This window comes from Symphalangus syndactylus, chromosome 3 (assembly GCF_028878055.3).
Source record: "Symphalangus syndactylus isolate Jambi chromosome 3, NHGRI_mSymSyn1-v2.1_pri, whole genome shotgun sequence".
NCBI lineage: Eukaryota > Metazoa > Chordata > Mammalia > Primates > Hylobatidae > Symphalangus > Symphalangus syndactylus.
The window spans coordinates 39,494,719-39,510,828 of record NC_072425.2 but is presented as its reverse complement, the minus strand read 5'-3'; the positions used below and the strand labels follow the sequence as shown (position 1 = coordinate 39,510,828).

At 42.4% G+C, this 16,110-nt stretch overlaps 1 protein-coding gene across 5 annotated transcripts in view; it reads left to right on the top strand.

The window, feature by feature from the left end:
- The first annotated feature begins 614 nt into the window (after positions 1–614).
- Positions 615–16,110, top strand: part of FSD1L (fibronectin type III and SPRY domain containing 1 like) — a 91,826-nt gene continuing 76,330 nt past the window's right edge. For 3 of the 5 annotated variants that reach the window (XM_055271596.2, XM_055271594.2, XM_055271592.2), the window contains exon 1: positions 615–816. In XM_055271596.2, the coding sequence (XP_055127571.1) occupies positions 802–816 (15 nt within the window). In that variant the 5' untranslated portion in view covers positions 615–801. Of the gene's footprint in view, positions 817–14,035; positions 14,240–16,110 lie in introns of those variants that run through there. The other 2 variants (XM_055271595.2, XM_055271597.2) reach the window with 2 other exon arrangements.

Here is a 16,110-nt window from a genome sequence, read left to right as displayed (position 1 = left end):
AGTCCGCATTATTTCTCTCATTTTACAGATGAAACAGGCTCAGGGAGAGTGACTTGCTCAAAATCATACAGGTAGCGAGGCGCCGGGGAAGATGGGTGGGTCCCCGGGAAAACTGTGCCAGGCCCCAAAGCTCATATTAATCCCATACCCACGTTTCCGCCACTCTCACCCCTATATCCCCCCTCCCACGTTTCCACCACATCCCCTAAAGGCCTTTTCCCACGTTTTCGCTACATCCGCACCCCAGCCCTTTTCCTCCCTTTGGACCGCTGGGTCCGCTCAAGCTTGGATGCCCCTCTAACGATAGTGTGGGGAGGGGCTTCAGATGCGTGCTGGGTGGAGGGTGGGCTAATCCGTCTCCAGCACCAGATACTCTTCCCTTCCCGGGCCCTCCCCATTGGCCGGCTGCTGGATGCCCAGTGGCCTATTTCAGGGCCGCAGAGACCGCTATTGCTGGAGGGAAAAAGGATGGGGGAAGGGAGTGCAGGCTGCAGAAGCACTCGCGGTAGACCGACGGGCGGCGCTCCCCACCCTCCACGGCTACTTCCCGGGTGCAGTCGGCCGCTGCGCGCAGGCGCGGGGCGCTCCTCAGCCCCTCCCTTCTGCGGGCCGCCCTTTCACCCTGGCAACCGCGGCGCGACGACGGCTCGCGCGGGCTGGGCGCGGACGGGTGGGGCCGGGCGGTGCCAGTGCGGGCTGGGGCAGTGCAGTGAGTAGCGGTCTTGGGGTGTGCAATCTCACTGAGCCTCCTCACACGGTTCGTCGTCTCGGGTTCGAGCCCAGTGGGCTTAGCCACTCGCCATGGACTCCCAGAAAGTAAGCGGGGGAGGGGAGCCCGGGGCTACCGAGACAAGCCGGGCCGACACAGGGTGGGCGGGGCGCCTGGGCCCGTGGGCTGTGGGTGCGCGGGGTGGGCCTGGCCAGGCGTCCGGGCTGCTGCTGCGGAGGGCAAGGCCGCCCAGCCGCTCTCTGGGCGGGAGCGAAGAGTCGCCCACACGGATGTGGGGACCGCGCCCGGTGACTCGGGCTGGCCTCTGCCCTGCGCGCTGTCCGGGGCCCTGACTCTTGAGGAGAAACAGGGAGCCATCCCCCTTTTAAAATCAGCCACTCTGCAACGCTTTAGGCCGGTTTTCATGCCTGCAGCCTGCGAGCATGCTGGTGGGGGTGTATCACTCCTCAGCATATGAGGAAACCGAGGCACAGCCTTGTTTAGTGTCTCCCTGCTGACGCCGAAAGCTGGGGCTTTTTCCTCGACCAAGTCTCGTCTCAGCACCACGCTCTTTAGGTCAGGGACCCAATCTCCTTTGTAGCGCCCACCCGCTCCCCTTCCCATGACTTTTCCTAAGTAGATCTTAGTGTTCGTTGAATGGAGGGAAAAGACTTCAATTGTTAGGGCAGCCGTCCCACTCTCTGACTAGTTGGTGTTGCTGGGCGCAGTTACTTAGGGGTCGTTGTGGAATGTTTTATACTTTCCGAACAGTTGAGGAAAGGTTATATAATGGTAAAGGTTCGATTCAGAAGTATTTGGAGAACAAAGCCAATGTCTTGAATACAGTTAGAAGTGAGTTATTCAGTCATAATCTCCATATGAAAATAACCACCCTGTTCTCTTTGTTAGACTATAACGTAATTGAAATACAGTACAGGGTAGGAAAGAAAAAACAAGGAGTATTAATAATGTAGCAGGGAAAACAAAGACATATCTAAGAGACTATTCTTTTCTATTTTTAGAAAGCACGGGAAAGAGTTAGAACAACGTTTTCTACAATTTTGTCTAGATTCACCTTCCTGAGGATCACTTCACTGAGGGCATGAGAGAATAATGATGTGTTGAGCATTGACTATTATAGTATTTAACAAATATGCATATGATTTCATTGTATGTGTTGGTCTTGAAACTCACCTTGGAATGCAGGACTATTCTTAAAAGACATTTTTTAAAAATTACATTTTGTGTATTTTGAGTATGTGTAGGTGTAAAATATTGTCTCTGCCTAAATTTGTAAAACATCTCTCAGCTTATTAGATAAAAGTAATGATATTTGAATGGACATTAGCAGAGGTCAAGTGAAGGAGCAAAGTCTGGAGACATGGGTTCCAGGATGCTATTTACTAGCTCTGTGATAAGGAGCAAGTCACTTAACTGTGATTAATCTGTTTCCTCATCTATGCAGTAGAAGTAAGAGTATTTTATAGTGTCATAGTAAAAATCTGATAAAATAGTTTGTTCTGAAAACACACTATTTTAAAGTTTACAAAGTATGAGCACTGAAATACTGTGTCCCATAAAATACAAAAAAATGTGTTTTAATATTGATCATCATACTGTATCGGGGATGCATTATTCTTCACTTTAATTGGGAATCAAGACATGGAGTTGTGACTCCTGGAAGGTCATGCTACTAGCCCTAAGGCTAAGATTGGAACCTATTTGTTCTCATTTCGAATGATGTGTTAGGGTACCTACAGGTTACCACGTGCAGTTTCCTGAGAGGTAGCAAAGAATTAGCTTCTCTTTCTTAGTAGTAGTAATGTATCTTATTTGTGATATCTTTGAGAATCAACTTCTCAATATTAGAAAATATGTTGAATTTCATTGATGGTATTTTCTAATGAATTTTCTAATGAAAAAACAAACAAACACCCTTTTGTTTATAGCTGTGAAAAGAATCTCCGGGGTTAATGTGCATAACCAGTTCTGTGCTCTGAACCCGAGCTTCCTTTTCTCATATGAATTACTGCAGAATCACAAGCCTCAAATAGTAATGATCTAAGCTGGATCTTGTTCTCTTTAAATAAGACAGTGTACACGCCAGACGTGATTTTTAGATACTATTTTCTGTTATGGAATGTACATTGAAAATAGTAGTAGGGGTAGAACCTCAGTCAGTAGAGTATAAGAAAAATAGGTACTGCAAAGTGTGAGGAAGGCCTGAATATACACCTGCATGTTTGTTAGGCATTGGGATTTGGGCTTTACATTAGTAAGAGGATGGCTCTGGAGCCAGGTCTCCAGTTCTACTATTTATAAGCTGTATGAGCTGGGATAGTTTGCTCTGTGTCTCCATTTCTTCATCTGTAAAACAGAGATAACAATAATTGTAATTCTCTCACAGGATTATTGTGAGGATTGTGTTCTTTTTTTTTTTTTTTTTTTGAGACGGAGTTTTGCTCTTGTCGCCCAGGCTGGAGTGCAACGGTTCAATCCTGGCTCACTGCAACCTCTGCCTCCTGGGTTCAAGAGATTCTCCTGCCTCAGCCTCCCGAGTAGCTGGGATTACAGGCGCCCGCCACCACACGTGGCTAATTTTTATTTTTTTAGTAGAGATGGGATTTTACCATGATGGCCAGCTGGTCTCAAACTCCTGACCTCACTCAGGTGATCTGCCAGCCTTGGCCTCACAAAGCGCTGCGATTACAGGCTTGAGCCACCGTGCCTGGTCTTGCGTTCATTTTTAAAACCCACTTGACAGTGCCTAGCATACAAAAATACTGTTAGCTACTGTTATTAATGTAATAATCCTAACTTGAAAGTAACTTTCTCCTTTTAAAATTAAGTGTAGACCTTTTTCCTTTTTTTTTTTTTTTTTTGAGACGAAGTCTCGCTCTGTGGCCCAGGCTGGAGTGCAGTGGCGTGATCTCGGCTCACTGCAAGCTCCACCTCCCAGGTTCATGCCATTCTCCTGCCTCAGCCTCCTGAGTAGCTGGAACTACAGGCTCCCGCCACCATGCCCGGCTAATTTTTTGTATTTTTAGTAGAGACGGGGTTTCATCATGTTAGCCAGGATGGTCACTATCTTCTGACCCCACGATCCACCCACCTCGGCCTCCCAAAGTGCTGGGATTACAGGCGTGAGCCATCGCGCCTGGCCCGACATTTTTACTTTTAAAGCATATTTTCTGCTATTATATCTGTAAGAAACGATTCACATGGTGGTTCCAGAGAAGAGTTGTTACATTCTAATAGAAAGAGGATTGGAAGTTCTGACTCATGCAGTCTGACAGTAGAGGTTAACTTAACTAGACAGTCTTACAGAAGCTTCATGGTGGCTAGTCAACAAGTGGATTAGCTTGACCAGCTGCTTTTTTGTCTGTGAAAATAACTTGGACTTCAGTGTTCATGTTAGCAGCAGATGCTGTGTTTGAGTAGAGGAAGAAAACATAATAACCCCGGGTATGTAGGCATACTGTTGGATGCAGAAAACCACAGTATTAACTCCTGGAAATAAACAGAGGGATTTTGTTTATATCGAGTTTCTGGGACGCTTTTGTGAACAGCATGTGTTATGGATAGGTGGCTTTTGTTTGATACTCAAACCTTCTGATTATGTCTTTAAACGGTTTTAAGATAAAATCCCAAAGGTTTCTTTACCGGATGAAATGTGCACGTTGAAAGAAAACATTGAAACAAATAAGACATTTGTACCTTTTTAGAATCTTGGAGCTTGCAATTTTATAGTTTAAGTTAAATTTTTGTACAGATTATTCACATACATAGGGATCACTCTTTCTAAGAAAGGCACTTACTGTAGAAATAAGAAAGGGTGGAGAGGAAGGAAGATAGCCCAGAGGAAGGAAGCCACCAAGAGCATATATTGTCACTTGTTTGCTTTTCCCCATTATTTTTCCTGCATATTCTTCCTACTTGGAAAGGGGTAGTGAGTGATGGGTGAGGCTTGACTGGAGAAAACTAGATTAGGGAGATTGAACTGAGCAGGAGGAGTTTTAAACATGACAGCCTGCAACAAGTAATATATCTACACTTGGCTTCCTTATCTCAGTTTCCTGCTCCAAGGTATGCGCTGTTCTTTGCCTTCATATTATACCTTACTAGTTCCGAGAACCCCACTACATCCATAACCAACCAACTGTTCCATGTTCCAAAATTATGCCTCAGTTAAAAAAAAATTGTTTCCTGAGGAAAGAGAAATGAAATTTGACTATTGTTCTGCATCCAGTATTGTGTCGGACTGTCACAACAGTTCTTATTCCTGTTGCACTGTTAGGGAAAATGAAGCCCAGAGAGGTTAAGTGTCTTGTTCACAGTCACACAGCTAGCAAATAGTAGTCTGGATTCAAGCCAAGTTTTTCTTTACAACCCATAGTTTTTTCATTACCACCCTTCTTGCCTGAATTCTTTGCATTTCAGTGGTGGTATGATTAAGGTAATTGAAACTTAAAATGTAACAGGGATAAGCCCCTATAAAGCAGGGTTCCCTCCCTCCCTCCCTCCTGTGGGCGCTCGCTCGCCTACCTACCTGCCTGCCTGCCTTCCTTCCTTCCTTCCTTCTTTCCTCCTCTCCTTCTTTCCTCCTCTCCTCTCCTCTCCTCTCTTTTCCTTTTCTTTCTTAGAGTCTTGCTGTCTTGCTCAGGCTGATAGCTCACCACGGCAACCTCTGCTTTCTGCGCTCAAGCTATCCTCCCAGCTCAGCCTCCTGAGCAGCTGGAACTACAGGTGCATGCCACCATATGCCTGGCTAATTTTTGTGTTTTTTGTAGAGACAGGGTTTTGCCATGTTGTCCAGGCTAGTCTTGAACTCTTGGGCTCAAACGATTGGCCTGCCTTGGCCTCCTGAAGTGCTGAGATTATAGATATGATCCATCATGTCTGACCTAAAGTTTTTTTTTTTTTTTTTTTTTTTTTTTTTTTGTTAAGAAGCTAGTTAAATGTAGTGAAAATAGTTGATAGTTGGTAAAGAACATGATTTAGGTAAAAACCTGGAATTTGGTCTCTCTTGTTGCCCCAAATAAAAATCACTATTTTAATTTTAATTTTAATTTTTTTTGAGACAGAGTCTTGCTCTGTCACCCAGGCTAGAGTGCAGTGGTACGATCTCGGCTCACTGCAACCTCTGCTTCCTGGGTTCAAGAGATTCTTGTGTCTCGGCCTCCCTCGTAGCTGGGATTATAGGCGCCCGCCACCACACCCAGCTAATTTTTTAAATTTTTAATGGAGATGGGGTTTTGCCACGTTGGCCAGGGTGGTCTTGAACTCCTGCCTGACCTCAGATGATCCTCCCAAAGTGCTGGGATTACAGGCAAGAGACACTGCGCCCGACCTAAAATCACTATTTTTATTTTGTGTGTGTATGTGCGTGCGTGTGTGTGTGTGTGTGTGTGCGCGCGCGCATGTCTGTCTGAACGTATCTTTCCCCTTTTTTCAACTCTTTTGAGGGAATGTCTTTGCTATCTATAGTAGAACTGTGAGCAAGAAAGTAGAAATGAACACCGTATTGACATACTTATGACCACTATATATAATACAGATACATTAGTTTTTCAATTGGACTTGGCAGTTTTTAAAAATTAGAAAGTAGTGAAGCAGACCTTTTTTTAAAAAAAATTTAACATAGTGCTTGTTTGCAATGCTTGGCTGAATGTAAGCAGGATTATTCATACAGTAAACACATATTGAATGTTTGCTGTAGTGCTAGATATTCTACTCTAACTTAGGGTGGAAAATATTTTAAAGTTGGTGGATTTTATCTCCAGACTTTTAAAAATATGTTTTTCACTCTTTGTTGGCACTTCTTCCCAGCCACAAGGTTCTGATAGAATCTGGTTTCAGTTATTGATGCTTGTTGATTGCTATTAATTGAATTTTGAACTAATTTATTAAAAAAGTATTAACGTAGCCAGCTTTTGCATTTCTATTGCATTTAAATATAGGTAATACAAGTTTATTGTAGGAAAATAAGAATATAAATAAAATGAAAATAAAATAAAAACCACTCAATTCTGCCACCCAGAGACAACCTCTTCAACATTTATGTCACCATCTAGTTTTTTGATACGCATATAAAAACTTTTTTAAAATTATGGTATCATGCTATGTATGCTGCTCCATAATTTGCATTTCACATAATAAATTATGGATATTTTTCCATATTAATCATTCTACAATACTTTTAATGATTCAACAGAATTCTTTTGTGTGCATGTTTTGCAGTACCCTTTTGTTGTACCTTTTTGTTGATCCCAACCTTTTAATGTTATAAATATCACAAATAAGCATCCTTGTAGCCAAGTCTCTGCTTACACCCTTAATTATTCACTTACAATAAATTAGAAATGGAATTACTGAGTCAATGTATATCTACTCCAAAAATTTTATTTGATACATATTGGCAAGTTGCCCTTGATAAGGGTTATTAGTTTATACTAATACTCCCATCTCCACTCCAATGCCACCTTCTTTCGTTAAATGGTAGGACCTCTGGTTTCTTTGGCTGACTATGAGCCTCCTTGACTTTACTGGGTAAAACAGCCAGTTCAAAGGCCACTGAACATGCTTAAGGCTTCTTTATCCTCTGGTGTGCTTTATTTCCCTCAAATCCTAGATGGGAGATTACCTCCTCTTATGCTGTGATATCTTAAACTGGGTTCAGGGCAGAAAGGCAGCATTCCCCAGCCAGTTATTTTACTAGCATTTAGACTTTTTCTCAGCTGGTAAGCTAGACAATCAGAACTGATTGTAGGATGTCTCAGTTACATCTGTGTACAGGTAGTGTTCTCAACTGTTTCACTGTTAGAGAGGGTGTAGCCTTCCATCATTTAGGTATATTTTGATTAGATGCCTGAATTTCCCAATTCTCTTTTTTTCACCTTCTTGCATCACATCCGAGCATGATACTTTTGTTAAAATAACTGGTAAGATTCTGATTATCTAGCTAATAGCTGGATAGTGCTTTCTTGATTCAGCTCTTTATTACTGTATGGTAAACCTACCTAATAGCAATAGTTTAAGCATACTATTAGAATGATCCTGTATGGCAGACTCACCTGAATGTGTCTTCTGAGCTTTACTGGGCTGTGTAGTTACCTTGTCCAGCCCACTGCCACTGGACCTTTTCTGTATATAAGGCAGTTCTCCTGCCCAGCCTGCCACCACTGGACTCTCTCCCTTGTATGTAATCCCTCAATAAAATACCATGTCTCATTTGGTGGCTCTGGGTTTCTTCAGCCTCTTGAACCCGGTGACATCCCCATTGGAGTCGATGGAGGGGTTCAGCATGAAGTCACCTAATTCAAAGGGCAGGTCTATGTATGAGATGATGCAAGTGGCATCATTTCTGGTGGCATTTGGACATTTTCCAGGAATGTTACATGCTGGTTTGATCAATCCCTTTCCTCTGGTTGCAGGAATCCTATGATTATTTCATATAATCCCCAACAGTTTAGGCAGCCTAGGGTACAGGTTCTGGAAGCAACCTCCTGGATTTGAAAAGCAGAGGTTCTGGGGACAACCTCCTGGATTTGAATCATGACTGTCAGTTGATAGCTGTGTGACCTAAAACAAGTTTCTTAACATCTCGAATCTTTCCTTTTTCCAACCATAAAATGTGAAGACTCATACTACTTTTTTATCAGATTTGATGATTAAAAAGATACTCCATGTTAGCACAGTGCCTGGTACATAGAAGGTACTTAATGAAATACTAACTAAATTGGCTATAATAATAGTTTGACCCCCTTAAATTATAGATCTATTTGTGGTATTTGCAGGGGCTCTAGATTTTTTATCTTGATTTTCTGGAATACTATTGTAGAATTTGACTCAGAAGTCTTCTCCTTGTCTGAGAAGATGCTGGTGGGAAACCCATATGTCAGCATTTCTCTAATTATGACCACATGGTTGCTGATGCCCTCTGATTTGGGGTTATAACCTGTTGATCAGTTCCAGGTTTCCAGATTGTTGATCAGTTCCAGATTTCTAATCTTGAAGTAAAATCTTAGTCCTTTGGATGCCTTTAGCCTTTCTGACCTTTTCATGAACCTCTGATCTCTATTTTATCAGGTAGTACTGTGTAGTCCTTTAAGAGCATAGACTCAGGAATCAAACTGTCTTAATTTGAATGCTGGCTGTGTGACATATTAGCTTTGATATTCTAGGCAAGCTGCTTAACTTCTCCATGCGTCAGCTTCCTCATTGGAAAATGAGGATAATAATAGTATCTTACTTCATAGGATTCTTGAAAGGATTAAATGAATTAATAATATATATAGAGCTTAAGATAGTACTTGGCACTTAAGAGTACCAAAGTGCTCTTTTGCTGAGTCTATTGATTATCCTTTTACTTGATTGGTAATGATTATAAACATAACTTTAAGCCGTGCTGTGTTGAAGAGAGTAGCTTATGTCTTGTACATCTTAGATTACTTTGATTCATTCCATGACAGTGGTTGCAGTTGTGCTTGGCTAGGGTGTATATAATGCTTTTTCTTGTTGGTGTAGCAGTTGCCTTAGTCTAAATCCATAGTCGCATCATTGTATTTTTTTGTTGTTGTTATGAGGTAACAACAACAAAAAATTGTGCTATATCACCAAAAGACATTTGCTGAGATTGCCTGTGCAGACTTCCTATGGAGACTTATCTCGTATATTTTACTATGATCTAGCAGAATTGGCATTTGTCGAAGCATGTCTTCAGACCTGCATCACCTAGAACTTTTAGTTGTCACCACATGAATCTTATAAAATATAATTTTCTAGATAAGCTTCAGATAATTTATATTGCCTTTATTCATCTCTGTTTATCTATTACTTTATCCATCAGTGTTTGGAAGGTAATGGGAGGCTTGAGATCTGATGTAAAAATCTAAGACCTTCATAGGCATCCTTTAAGGTTGATAGAATCCCATGGGGCAGATGAAAGGTGTCTTTGCCCTTCTTCACCCATAAGGCTTTGATTAAAAAAAAAAATGAAATGAATATATGTAACATGGGCTCATTCTATAAGTACATTTTTGGAATTTGTTTTATCAGTACATTGTGTATATGTTTTAGGACAGAGGTTATAGGTAGAGAAACTGATAAGTGAGAGGGCTCCTAGGTAGAAAGCAAGTCAGATTAGGTAAATTCATAGCAGGCTATGCAGCTGGAGTGTAACAAGGGAGAGGAAGTCTGGGGAGATGAAGCAGGTGAGGTAGGCAGTGGACAGATCATTTGAGATCTTATAGGTCATGTTGAAGATTTTCAATTTTATCCAAGGTACAGTGGGAAACCATTGAAGAATACTGATCAGGAAGAGTGATGCTATCATTACCCTAGCTGAAGTATATAGAGAACTGATTATTGGGGAGAAAGATTGTTATCAGAGTCTGATTAAGAAAAAGTTTGCTACAGTGAAGGTTGAGATATAGGCTGAGATATGATAGTAACTTTTACTAAGATAGTAGTAATAATTCTAATGTCACAGGATGCTTTGGATGTTTCTTAACCAGCTAGAAACATCTGTAGCTGGCATCGTCTCTCCTTGAGTTTCACTCATGCCTGCTGGGCTCGTTCTGCCCACTTGGCCCAGCAGGCTGTGCTCAGCTCACGCTACTGGCCTGGATCCCACACCTGCCGAGGGCGAGCCAGGCATGGAGCAGTGAGGGGTGTGTGAGCGAGCGAGTGAGTGTGGGGTCTGGCCACTGTGCACAGCCTAGCATGCTGGCTGCTGTGGCAATGCGGGCAGCTCCAGGCACTGGCACAGTCACTGGCTCCATGCGAGGCTGCAGCTGGACCAAGCATACTGCAAGTGGCTTCCTCTGTGGGTGCCTGCATCTGGATGAAGTGAATGCAGTGGTGCCTGAAAACTCAGAGATGCCAGTAACTGCGGAGCCCCAAGGGGTCAGGGGCAGGGGTGCTACACCTCTCTTGTTCCTGCCACCTGCAGCTTGGCCAGTGGGAGCGGCGGGGCATGTTTCAGCCTGTTTAGTCCCGCCACCTTGCTTGGGCCTGTGGCTCCCAGGCTGGTCCAATCCCGTTGTCACTTGCTGTCATGTGGGGCAGCCGCCTGATGCTGGTGGAAGGTGGGAGGGCTATAGTGTTACAGCTCTGGCTCAGGGAATCCTGAGGTCTAGGCCCTTAGAAGTGTTGCCACTCTTCACTCCTGCAGTTCATGTCACTGTCTGCAGCTTGGTGAGCTGGCCAGGAACATGTTACAGCCCCTTTTGCTCCTGTCTGCAGCTTGGCAAGTGGGCCAGGAAAGTGTTACAGCCCTTTCCGTGCCTGCCTTTTGGCAGTTCCTGAGTTCTTGTCCTGTGTCCAGGAAGAATGAGGTCACATGGACAATTGGATGGTGAGCAAGGCAGTGGAGAGTTTTACTGAGTGACAGAACAGCTCTCAGTGGAGAGGAGTCCTGAAATGGGTAGTCCTGATATATGGCTGAGTCCAGGGTTTTTATGGGCTCAAAGTGGGGAAGTGCATGCTGATTGGTCCATGGGCAGGAGGAAGTATGTGCTGATTGGTCCATGGGTGGGCCTGGAAAAAGCACCAATTGTTTGACTGAAAGGCATAAAGGAAATTCTCATTCAGGGTTGTGGATTCCATCAGGAACTGGCAGCCCAGTTTTCAGGCTTCAGGTTGTCTCTGGCCTGAAGGTCAGGTTTCACCAGGGACCCACCCCTATGTGCCTAGGACTAGGTCTGCCTCCTGTGGCTATCATTAGAACCATTAAGGAGGTAAAATCTATAGAACTTTGTGACTTCATGTAGAGCACAAATTAGAGGAGAGGAGATAGTGATGATGGCCCAGCTTTCTGTCTTTGCTCTTGATTAAATTTGGAGGTCCTGGAGGGATAGGTTGGGATAGAAAACTCATTGAATTATGATATATTTTAGATCTTTTCTGCTCTCTTTCTCTGCCCTGGCATATTGCCTACCATATCTAGAAAACACTTTTTAAAAACTGCTGGATTTGATGCCTGTTCAGCCAGCCTCCCCTTGTGTACCTCCTAGATTAGGCACATACTATCCTTATATACACCTTTTACTTGACTCCTACCACCGTAGAGAAAATTTTAGCTTTATGTCACATATGCAAGCTAGGGTCAAGTTTCAGAACTCAGCACATGTAATCCTGATTCTTTAGTTTTCATGTTTTGGTGCTGGTGGTAGTTTTGTCTTAAATATTCTGATTCCTTGTAGCTTGTTTTCCAGTTCTACTGAGCACCAAGTTCCTTAGTGCTTTTTATCTTTATGCCATTTCCACTTAGTTCCAGCCAGTCACCATTCTTGTGAGGGTCAGAAAGGTTGAAGCCTTGGCCCTCTCCATGATCAACTTTTACGCTTTTAGAATGCTAAATGTGAGCCTTGGATTACAGTCCTTTTCATTTGCTTATCCTCTCCACAGCAGCTGCAGATTAAAGGGCAAGTGGATCAGAGTTTCTGGAGCCTTTGTCTCACTAGTCTGCCCTTGGGGAACTTTGCGGATATTTCCTTCCTCCTTTAAGCTTAGAAAAGCTTAACAGAGAGGCAGCATTTTATCTGTATTAGCCAACAAGGTCACACTGGTTGCTATGACTTTCTCTTTATGATCTGAATGGTTGCTTCTTCTGCAGCCAGGTTTACTAATGTATTTGGTAGCTTTGAAAATCTCGATGATCTTAAATGCTGGGGTTCCAGAGTCCTCTACAGCTGGCTTGTCCATTCTGATAGCATCTCAGTGGTATATTATAGCCAAGGCTCTGAAGCCCACCCTCCCCATCTAAAGATTGCAGTGCATCCTCTGAAAATAATCTGGGCCTTTAGTCTTTGCAGTTTTGGCATTAGGGTAAAGCAACTTTTCTCAGAATGTGGACCCTTTATCTAGATGTATATTACAGACTGTCATGCTGTACTGGAACTCCTTGTTAAATTCAAGAGCTGGAGAGTGCTGTCTCTTCAAAGAATGAGACCGTGTTTCTCAGAAATACTATATCAGCCTTTAAAGACCTTTCTTTCTCATCCACTTTCCGGGGAAGTACAGTATTTTTACAGCCTTAGGTAATTCATATAGGATATCATTCCCCTAAAGGCTTTAACACAGATTGTGGAGTGTCTTTCCAGAAGTATGGCTATTAATACATCTTAGGCCAATACAGTTGAAGAGGGTCTTTCATCTGTAGTAATAGAATTTTGAATGAATTTAAGGGGAATGGTAAAGATAAGATTAACTGTAATCGCTGGGCGTGGTGGCTCATGCCTGTAATCCTTGCACTTGGGAAGCCGAAGTGGGTGAATCACAAGGTCAGGAGTTCGAGACCAGCCTGGCCAGCATGGTGAAACCCCGTCTCTACCAAAAAATACAAAAAATTAGCCAGGCATGGTAGCTTGCACCTGTAATCCCAGCTACTCGAGCGGCTGAGGCAGGAGAATTGCTTGAACCCGGGAGGTGGCGGTTGCAGTGAGCCGAGATTGCACCACTGCACTCCAACCTGGGTGACAGAGTGAGACTCCATCTCAAAAAAAAAAAAAAAAAAAAAAAAAGATTGACTGTAATCTAAGGGTGGTATTTTTTTGGAGGTATGGGACAGTATCATAGAAAATGGAAGGCATTATTCTGATGATTCTTTGAATTTGTCTAACCTATATGTCAGTTGTCCTCAGGTGCAGTCTTGTTTTTGTTAGCTGCCAACTTTGACATGGACATTTGCACTTTCTGTGATCCCAAGAAGTCTTCTCTAACCCAAAACATGAGTGAACAGTGTAAATTTCACAGGAGAGAGAAGTGTATTTGTTTCTTCTGTTACGGTATTGGACCCCAAAGTGGTGTTACTTATGCACCAATTTCTTTTGAGAGTTGGTAATTTTAAAATGTCTTTCACCTTCTAGAGTTAATATTTATGTAAATAAAAACTGAGAAATTAGTGAAATTCTGGTAAAGGAAGTTGGTTGTAACATTTTAACTGATATCCACATATAGCTATTATAATTCAAGAATCTGGCATAACATAAGCACATAAAGAAATTCTGGTCTTCCAAGAAAAAAGTTCAGAAAGCTTCTAGGTCATTTATTTTTAATTGCAAATTAATAAGATTAATAGAGGATCTCTGCCCTATTTCCACTCTTAGAAATATATGGTCTGTTTGGATGACATAGACCTCTTAAGTCTGTATTGTCCAGGATGGTAGCTTCTAGCCATAATGTGGTTTTTGAGCACTCGAAATGTGGCCAGTTTGAATGGAGATATGCATAAATGTAAAATACAAACTGAATTTTGAACATTCAGTACCAAAAAAAAGAAAAACTCATTAATTGTTAAATATTGACTACATGTTGAAATGATAATATATTTTGAATCTATTAAATAAAATATTAAAATTAATTTCTTCTGTTTTTCCTTTACTTTTTTGATGTGGCTGCTATCGGCTCCTACTATATTTATATTGGACAGTACTGCTTTATAAGGAGAATGAAAACGTTACAGTTGATAAAGCCTGTTTTCTGATCTCTAACATCACTATTGGACCAGAGTTTATTAACTTGCAGCAGGTTGGTGGCTCTTAAAGGAGCAGAGGATTTAACTTGAAGATCTGATTCAAAATTAGAGCATTTAGATGTCTTTGACTATACTCAGTAAAAAACAGGAACATTAAAAAGGTAGGCTTTAGCTGGGAGCAGGGATCATGCCTATAATCGCAACACTTTGGGAAGCTGAGGTGGGAGGATTGCTGGAGCCCAGAAGTTCGAGACCAGCCTGGGCAACATAGTGAGACCTTGTCTCTACAAAAAATCAAATAATGAGGCAGGTAGATATGGCTTGAGCCCAAGAGGTTGAGGCTGCAGTGAGCTATGATTGTGTCACTGCACTCCCACCTGTGTGACAGAGCCTCAAAAAAAAAAAAAAAAAAAAGGCTTCTCATTAAAATCTTTGGAGCTCAGGTCTTACCTAGTTGGGGCAATAAGCTACAGCTATCTCCAGATTTTTGCTATGTAAGTTCTGAAATGCAAAGCTTGCTACTAAACTTAGACCAAAAAAATACATAAATGGGAAGCTATTTTATGCTAAGGAGATTTTATTTTTTGCTCTGAACTGTATCTGCCTTTTTTTGGTACCAATGTTTTATAATTTTTTTGGTAGAAAGTTTTTTTAAGTTTTGTTTTTGTTTTTGTTTTTTTTGAGATGGAATCTTGCTATGTCACCCAGGCTGGAATGTAGTGGTGTGATCTTGGCTCACTGCAACCTCCACCTCCCGGGTTCAAGCAATTTTCTTGACTCAGCCTCCCGAGTAGCTGAGCTGGGATTACAGGCGCCCACCACCACGCCTGCCTAATTTTTGTATTTTTAGTAGAGACAGGGTTTCGCCATGTTGTCCAGGCTGGTTTCGAACTTCTGACCTCTGGTGATCCACCCACCTCAGCATCCCAAAGTGCTGGGATTACAGGCATGAGCCACCGTGACTGGCAGTTTTCTTTTTTTTTTTTTTTGAGACAGAATCTTGCTCTGTTGCCCAGGCTGGGGTGCAGTGGTGAGATCTTGGCTCACTGCAGCTTCCACCTCCCGGGTTCAAGTGATTCTTCTGCCTCAGCCTCCTGAGTAGCTGGGATTACAGGTTCACGCCACCACACCTGGCTAATTTTTATAATTTTAGTAGGGGTTTCACTGTGTTGGCCAGGCTGATCTCGAGCTCCTGACCTCAAGTGGTCTGCCTGCCTTAGCTTCTCAAGGTGTTGGGATTACAGGCATGAGCCACTGTGCCCTTTTTTCAGCTTTTATTGAACTCACATATATCATGATGATTGAAATTTTGTTACTGGGTTGAATTCATTGGGCCTGGCTCCTCTTTTTCATAGAAGGTGATCTTTTTCAGAAGATTCTTCTACTCTTGTTCTGGTAGAATATTATAAACTTTTCTCTGAAGTTCATTAGATATACCTCCCAGTGAATCAAGCTGTGATTCTCTACTGTGAAAATTCCAGCAGTTCTCTGTCATTGAAAACTCTTGGCAAATAAGATTTTTAAAGAATATGTACTTTATCGGATGAGTATACCATATGATGGGCTAATCGATTGGACTTACAGGCAGTATCCCAAAGTATTTAAGACCATGGGCTTTGGACATACATCATTTTTACCTTACTAGCAGTGTTACTTTGAATCTCCATTTTCTTATCTGCACAATATGGATGTAACTCTGCCATTTTGAGGGATAGAAGGGGAGGCAGATTCAGTTCATTAGCCAGAAAGAGCCCAGTCTTTTATTGAAACCTACTATAAAGTCTGAGTATTGTACAAAGCTGTTTTTACTATTCCACTGGGTTGCTTTTAAATATGTATTGAGCTGGACATTGTGGCTCAAGGCTGTAATCCCAGCACTTTGGGAGGCTGAGGTGGGTGGATCACCTGAGGTCAGGAGTTTGAG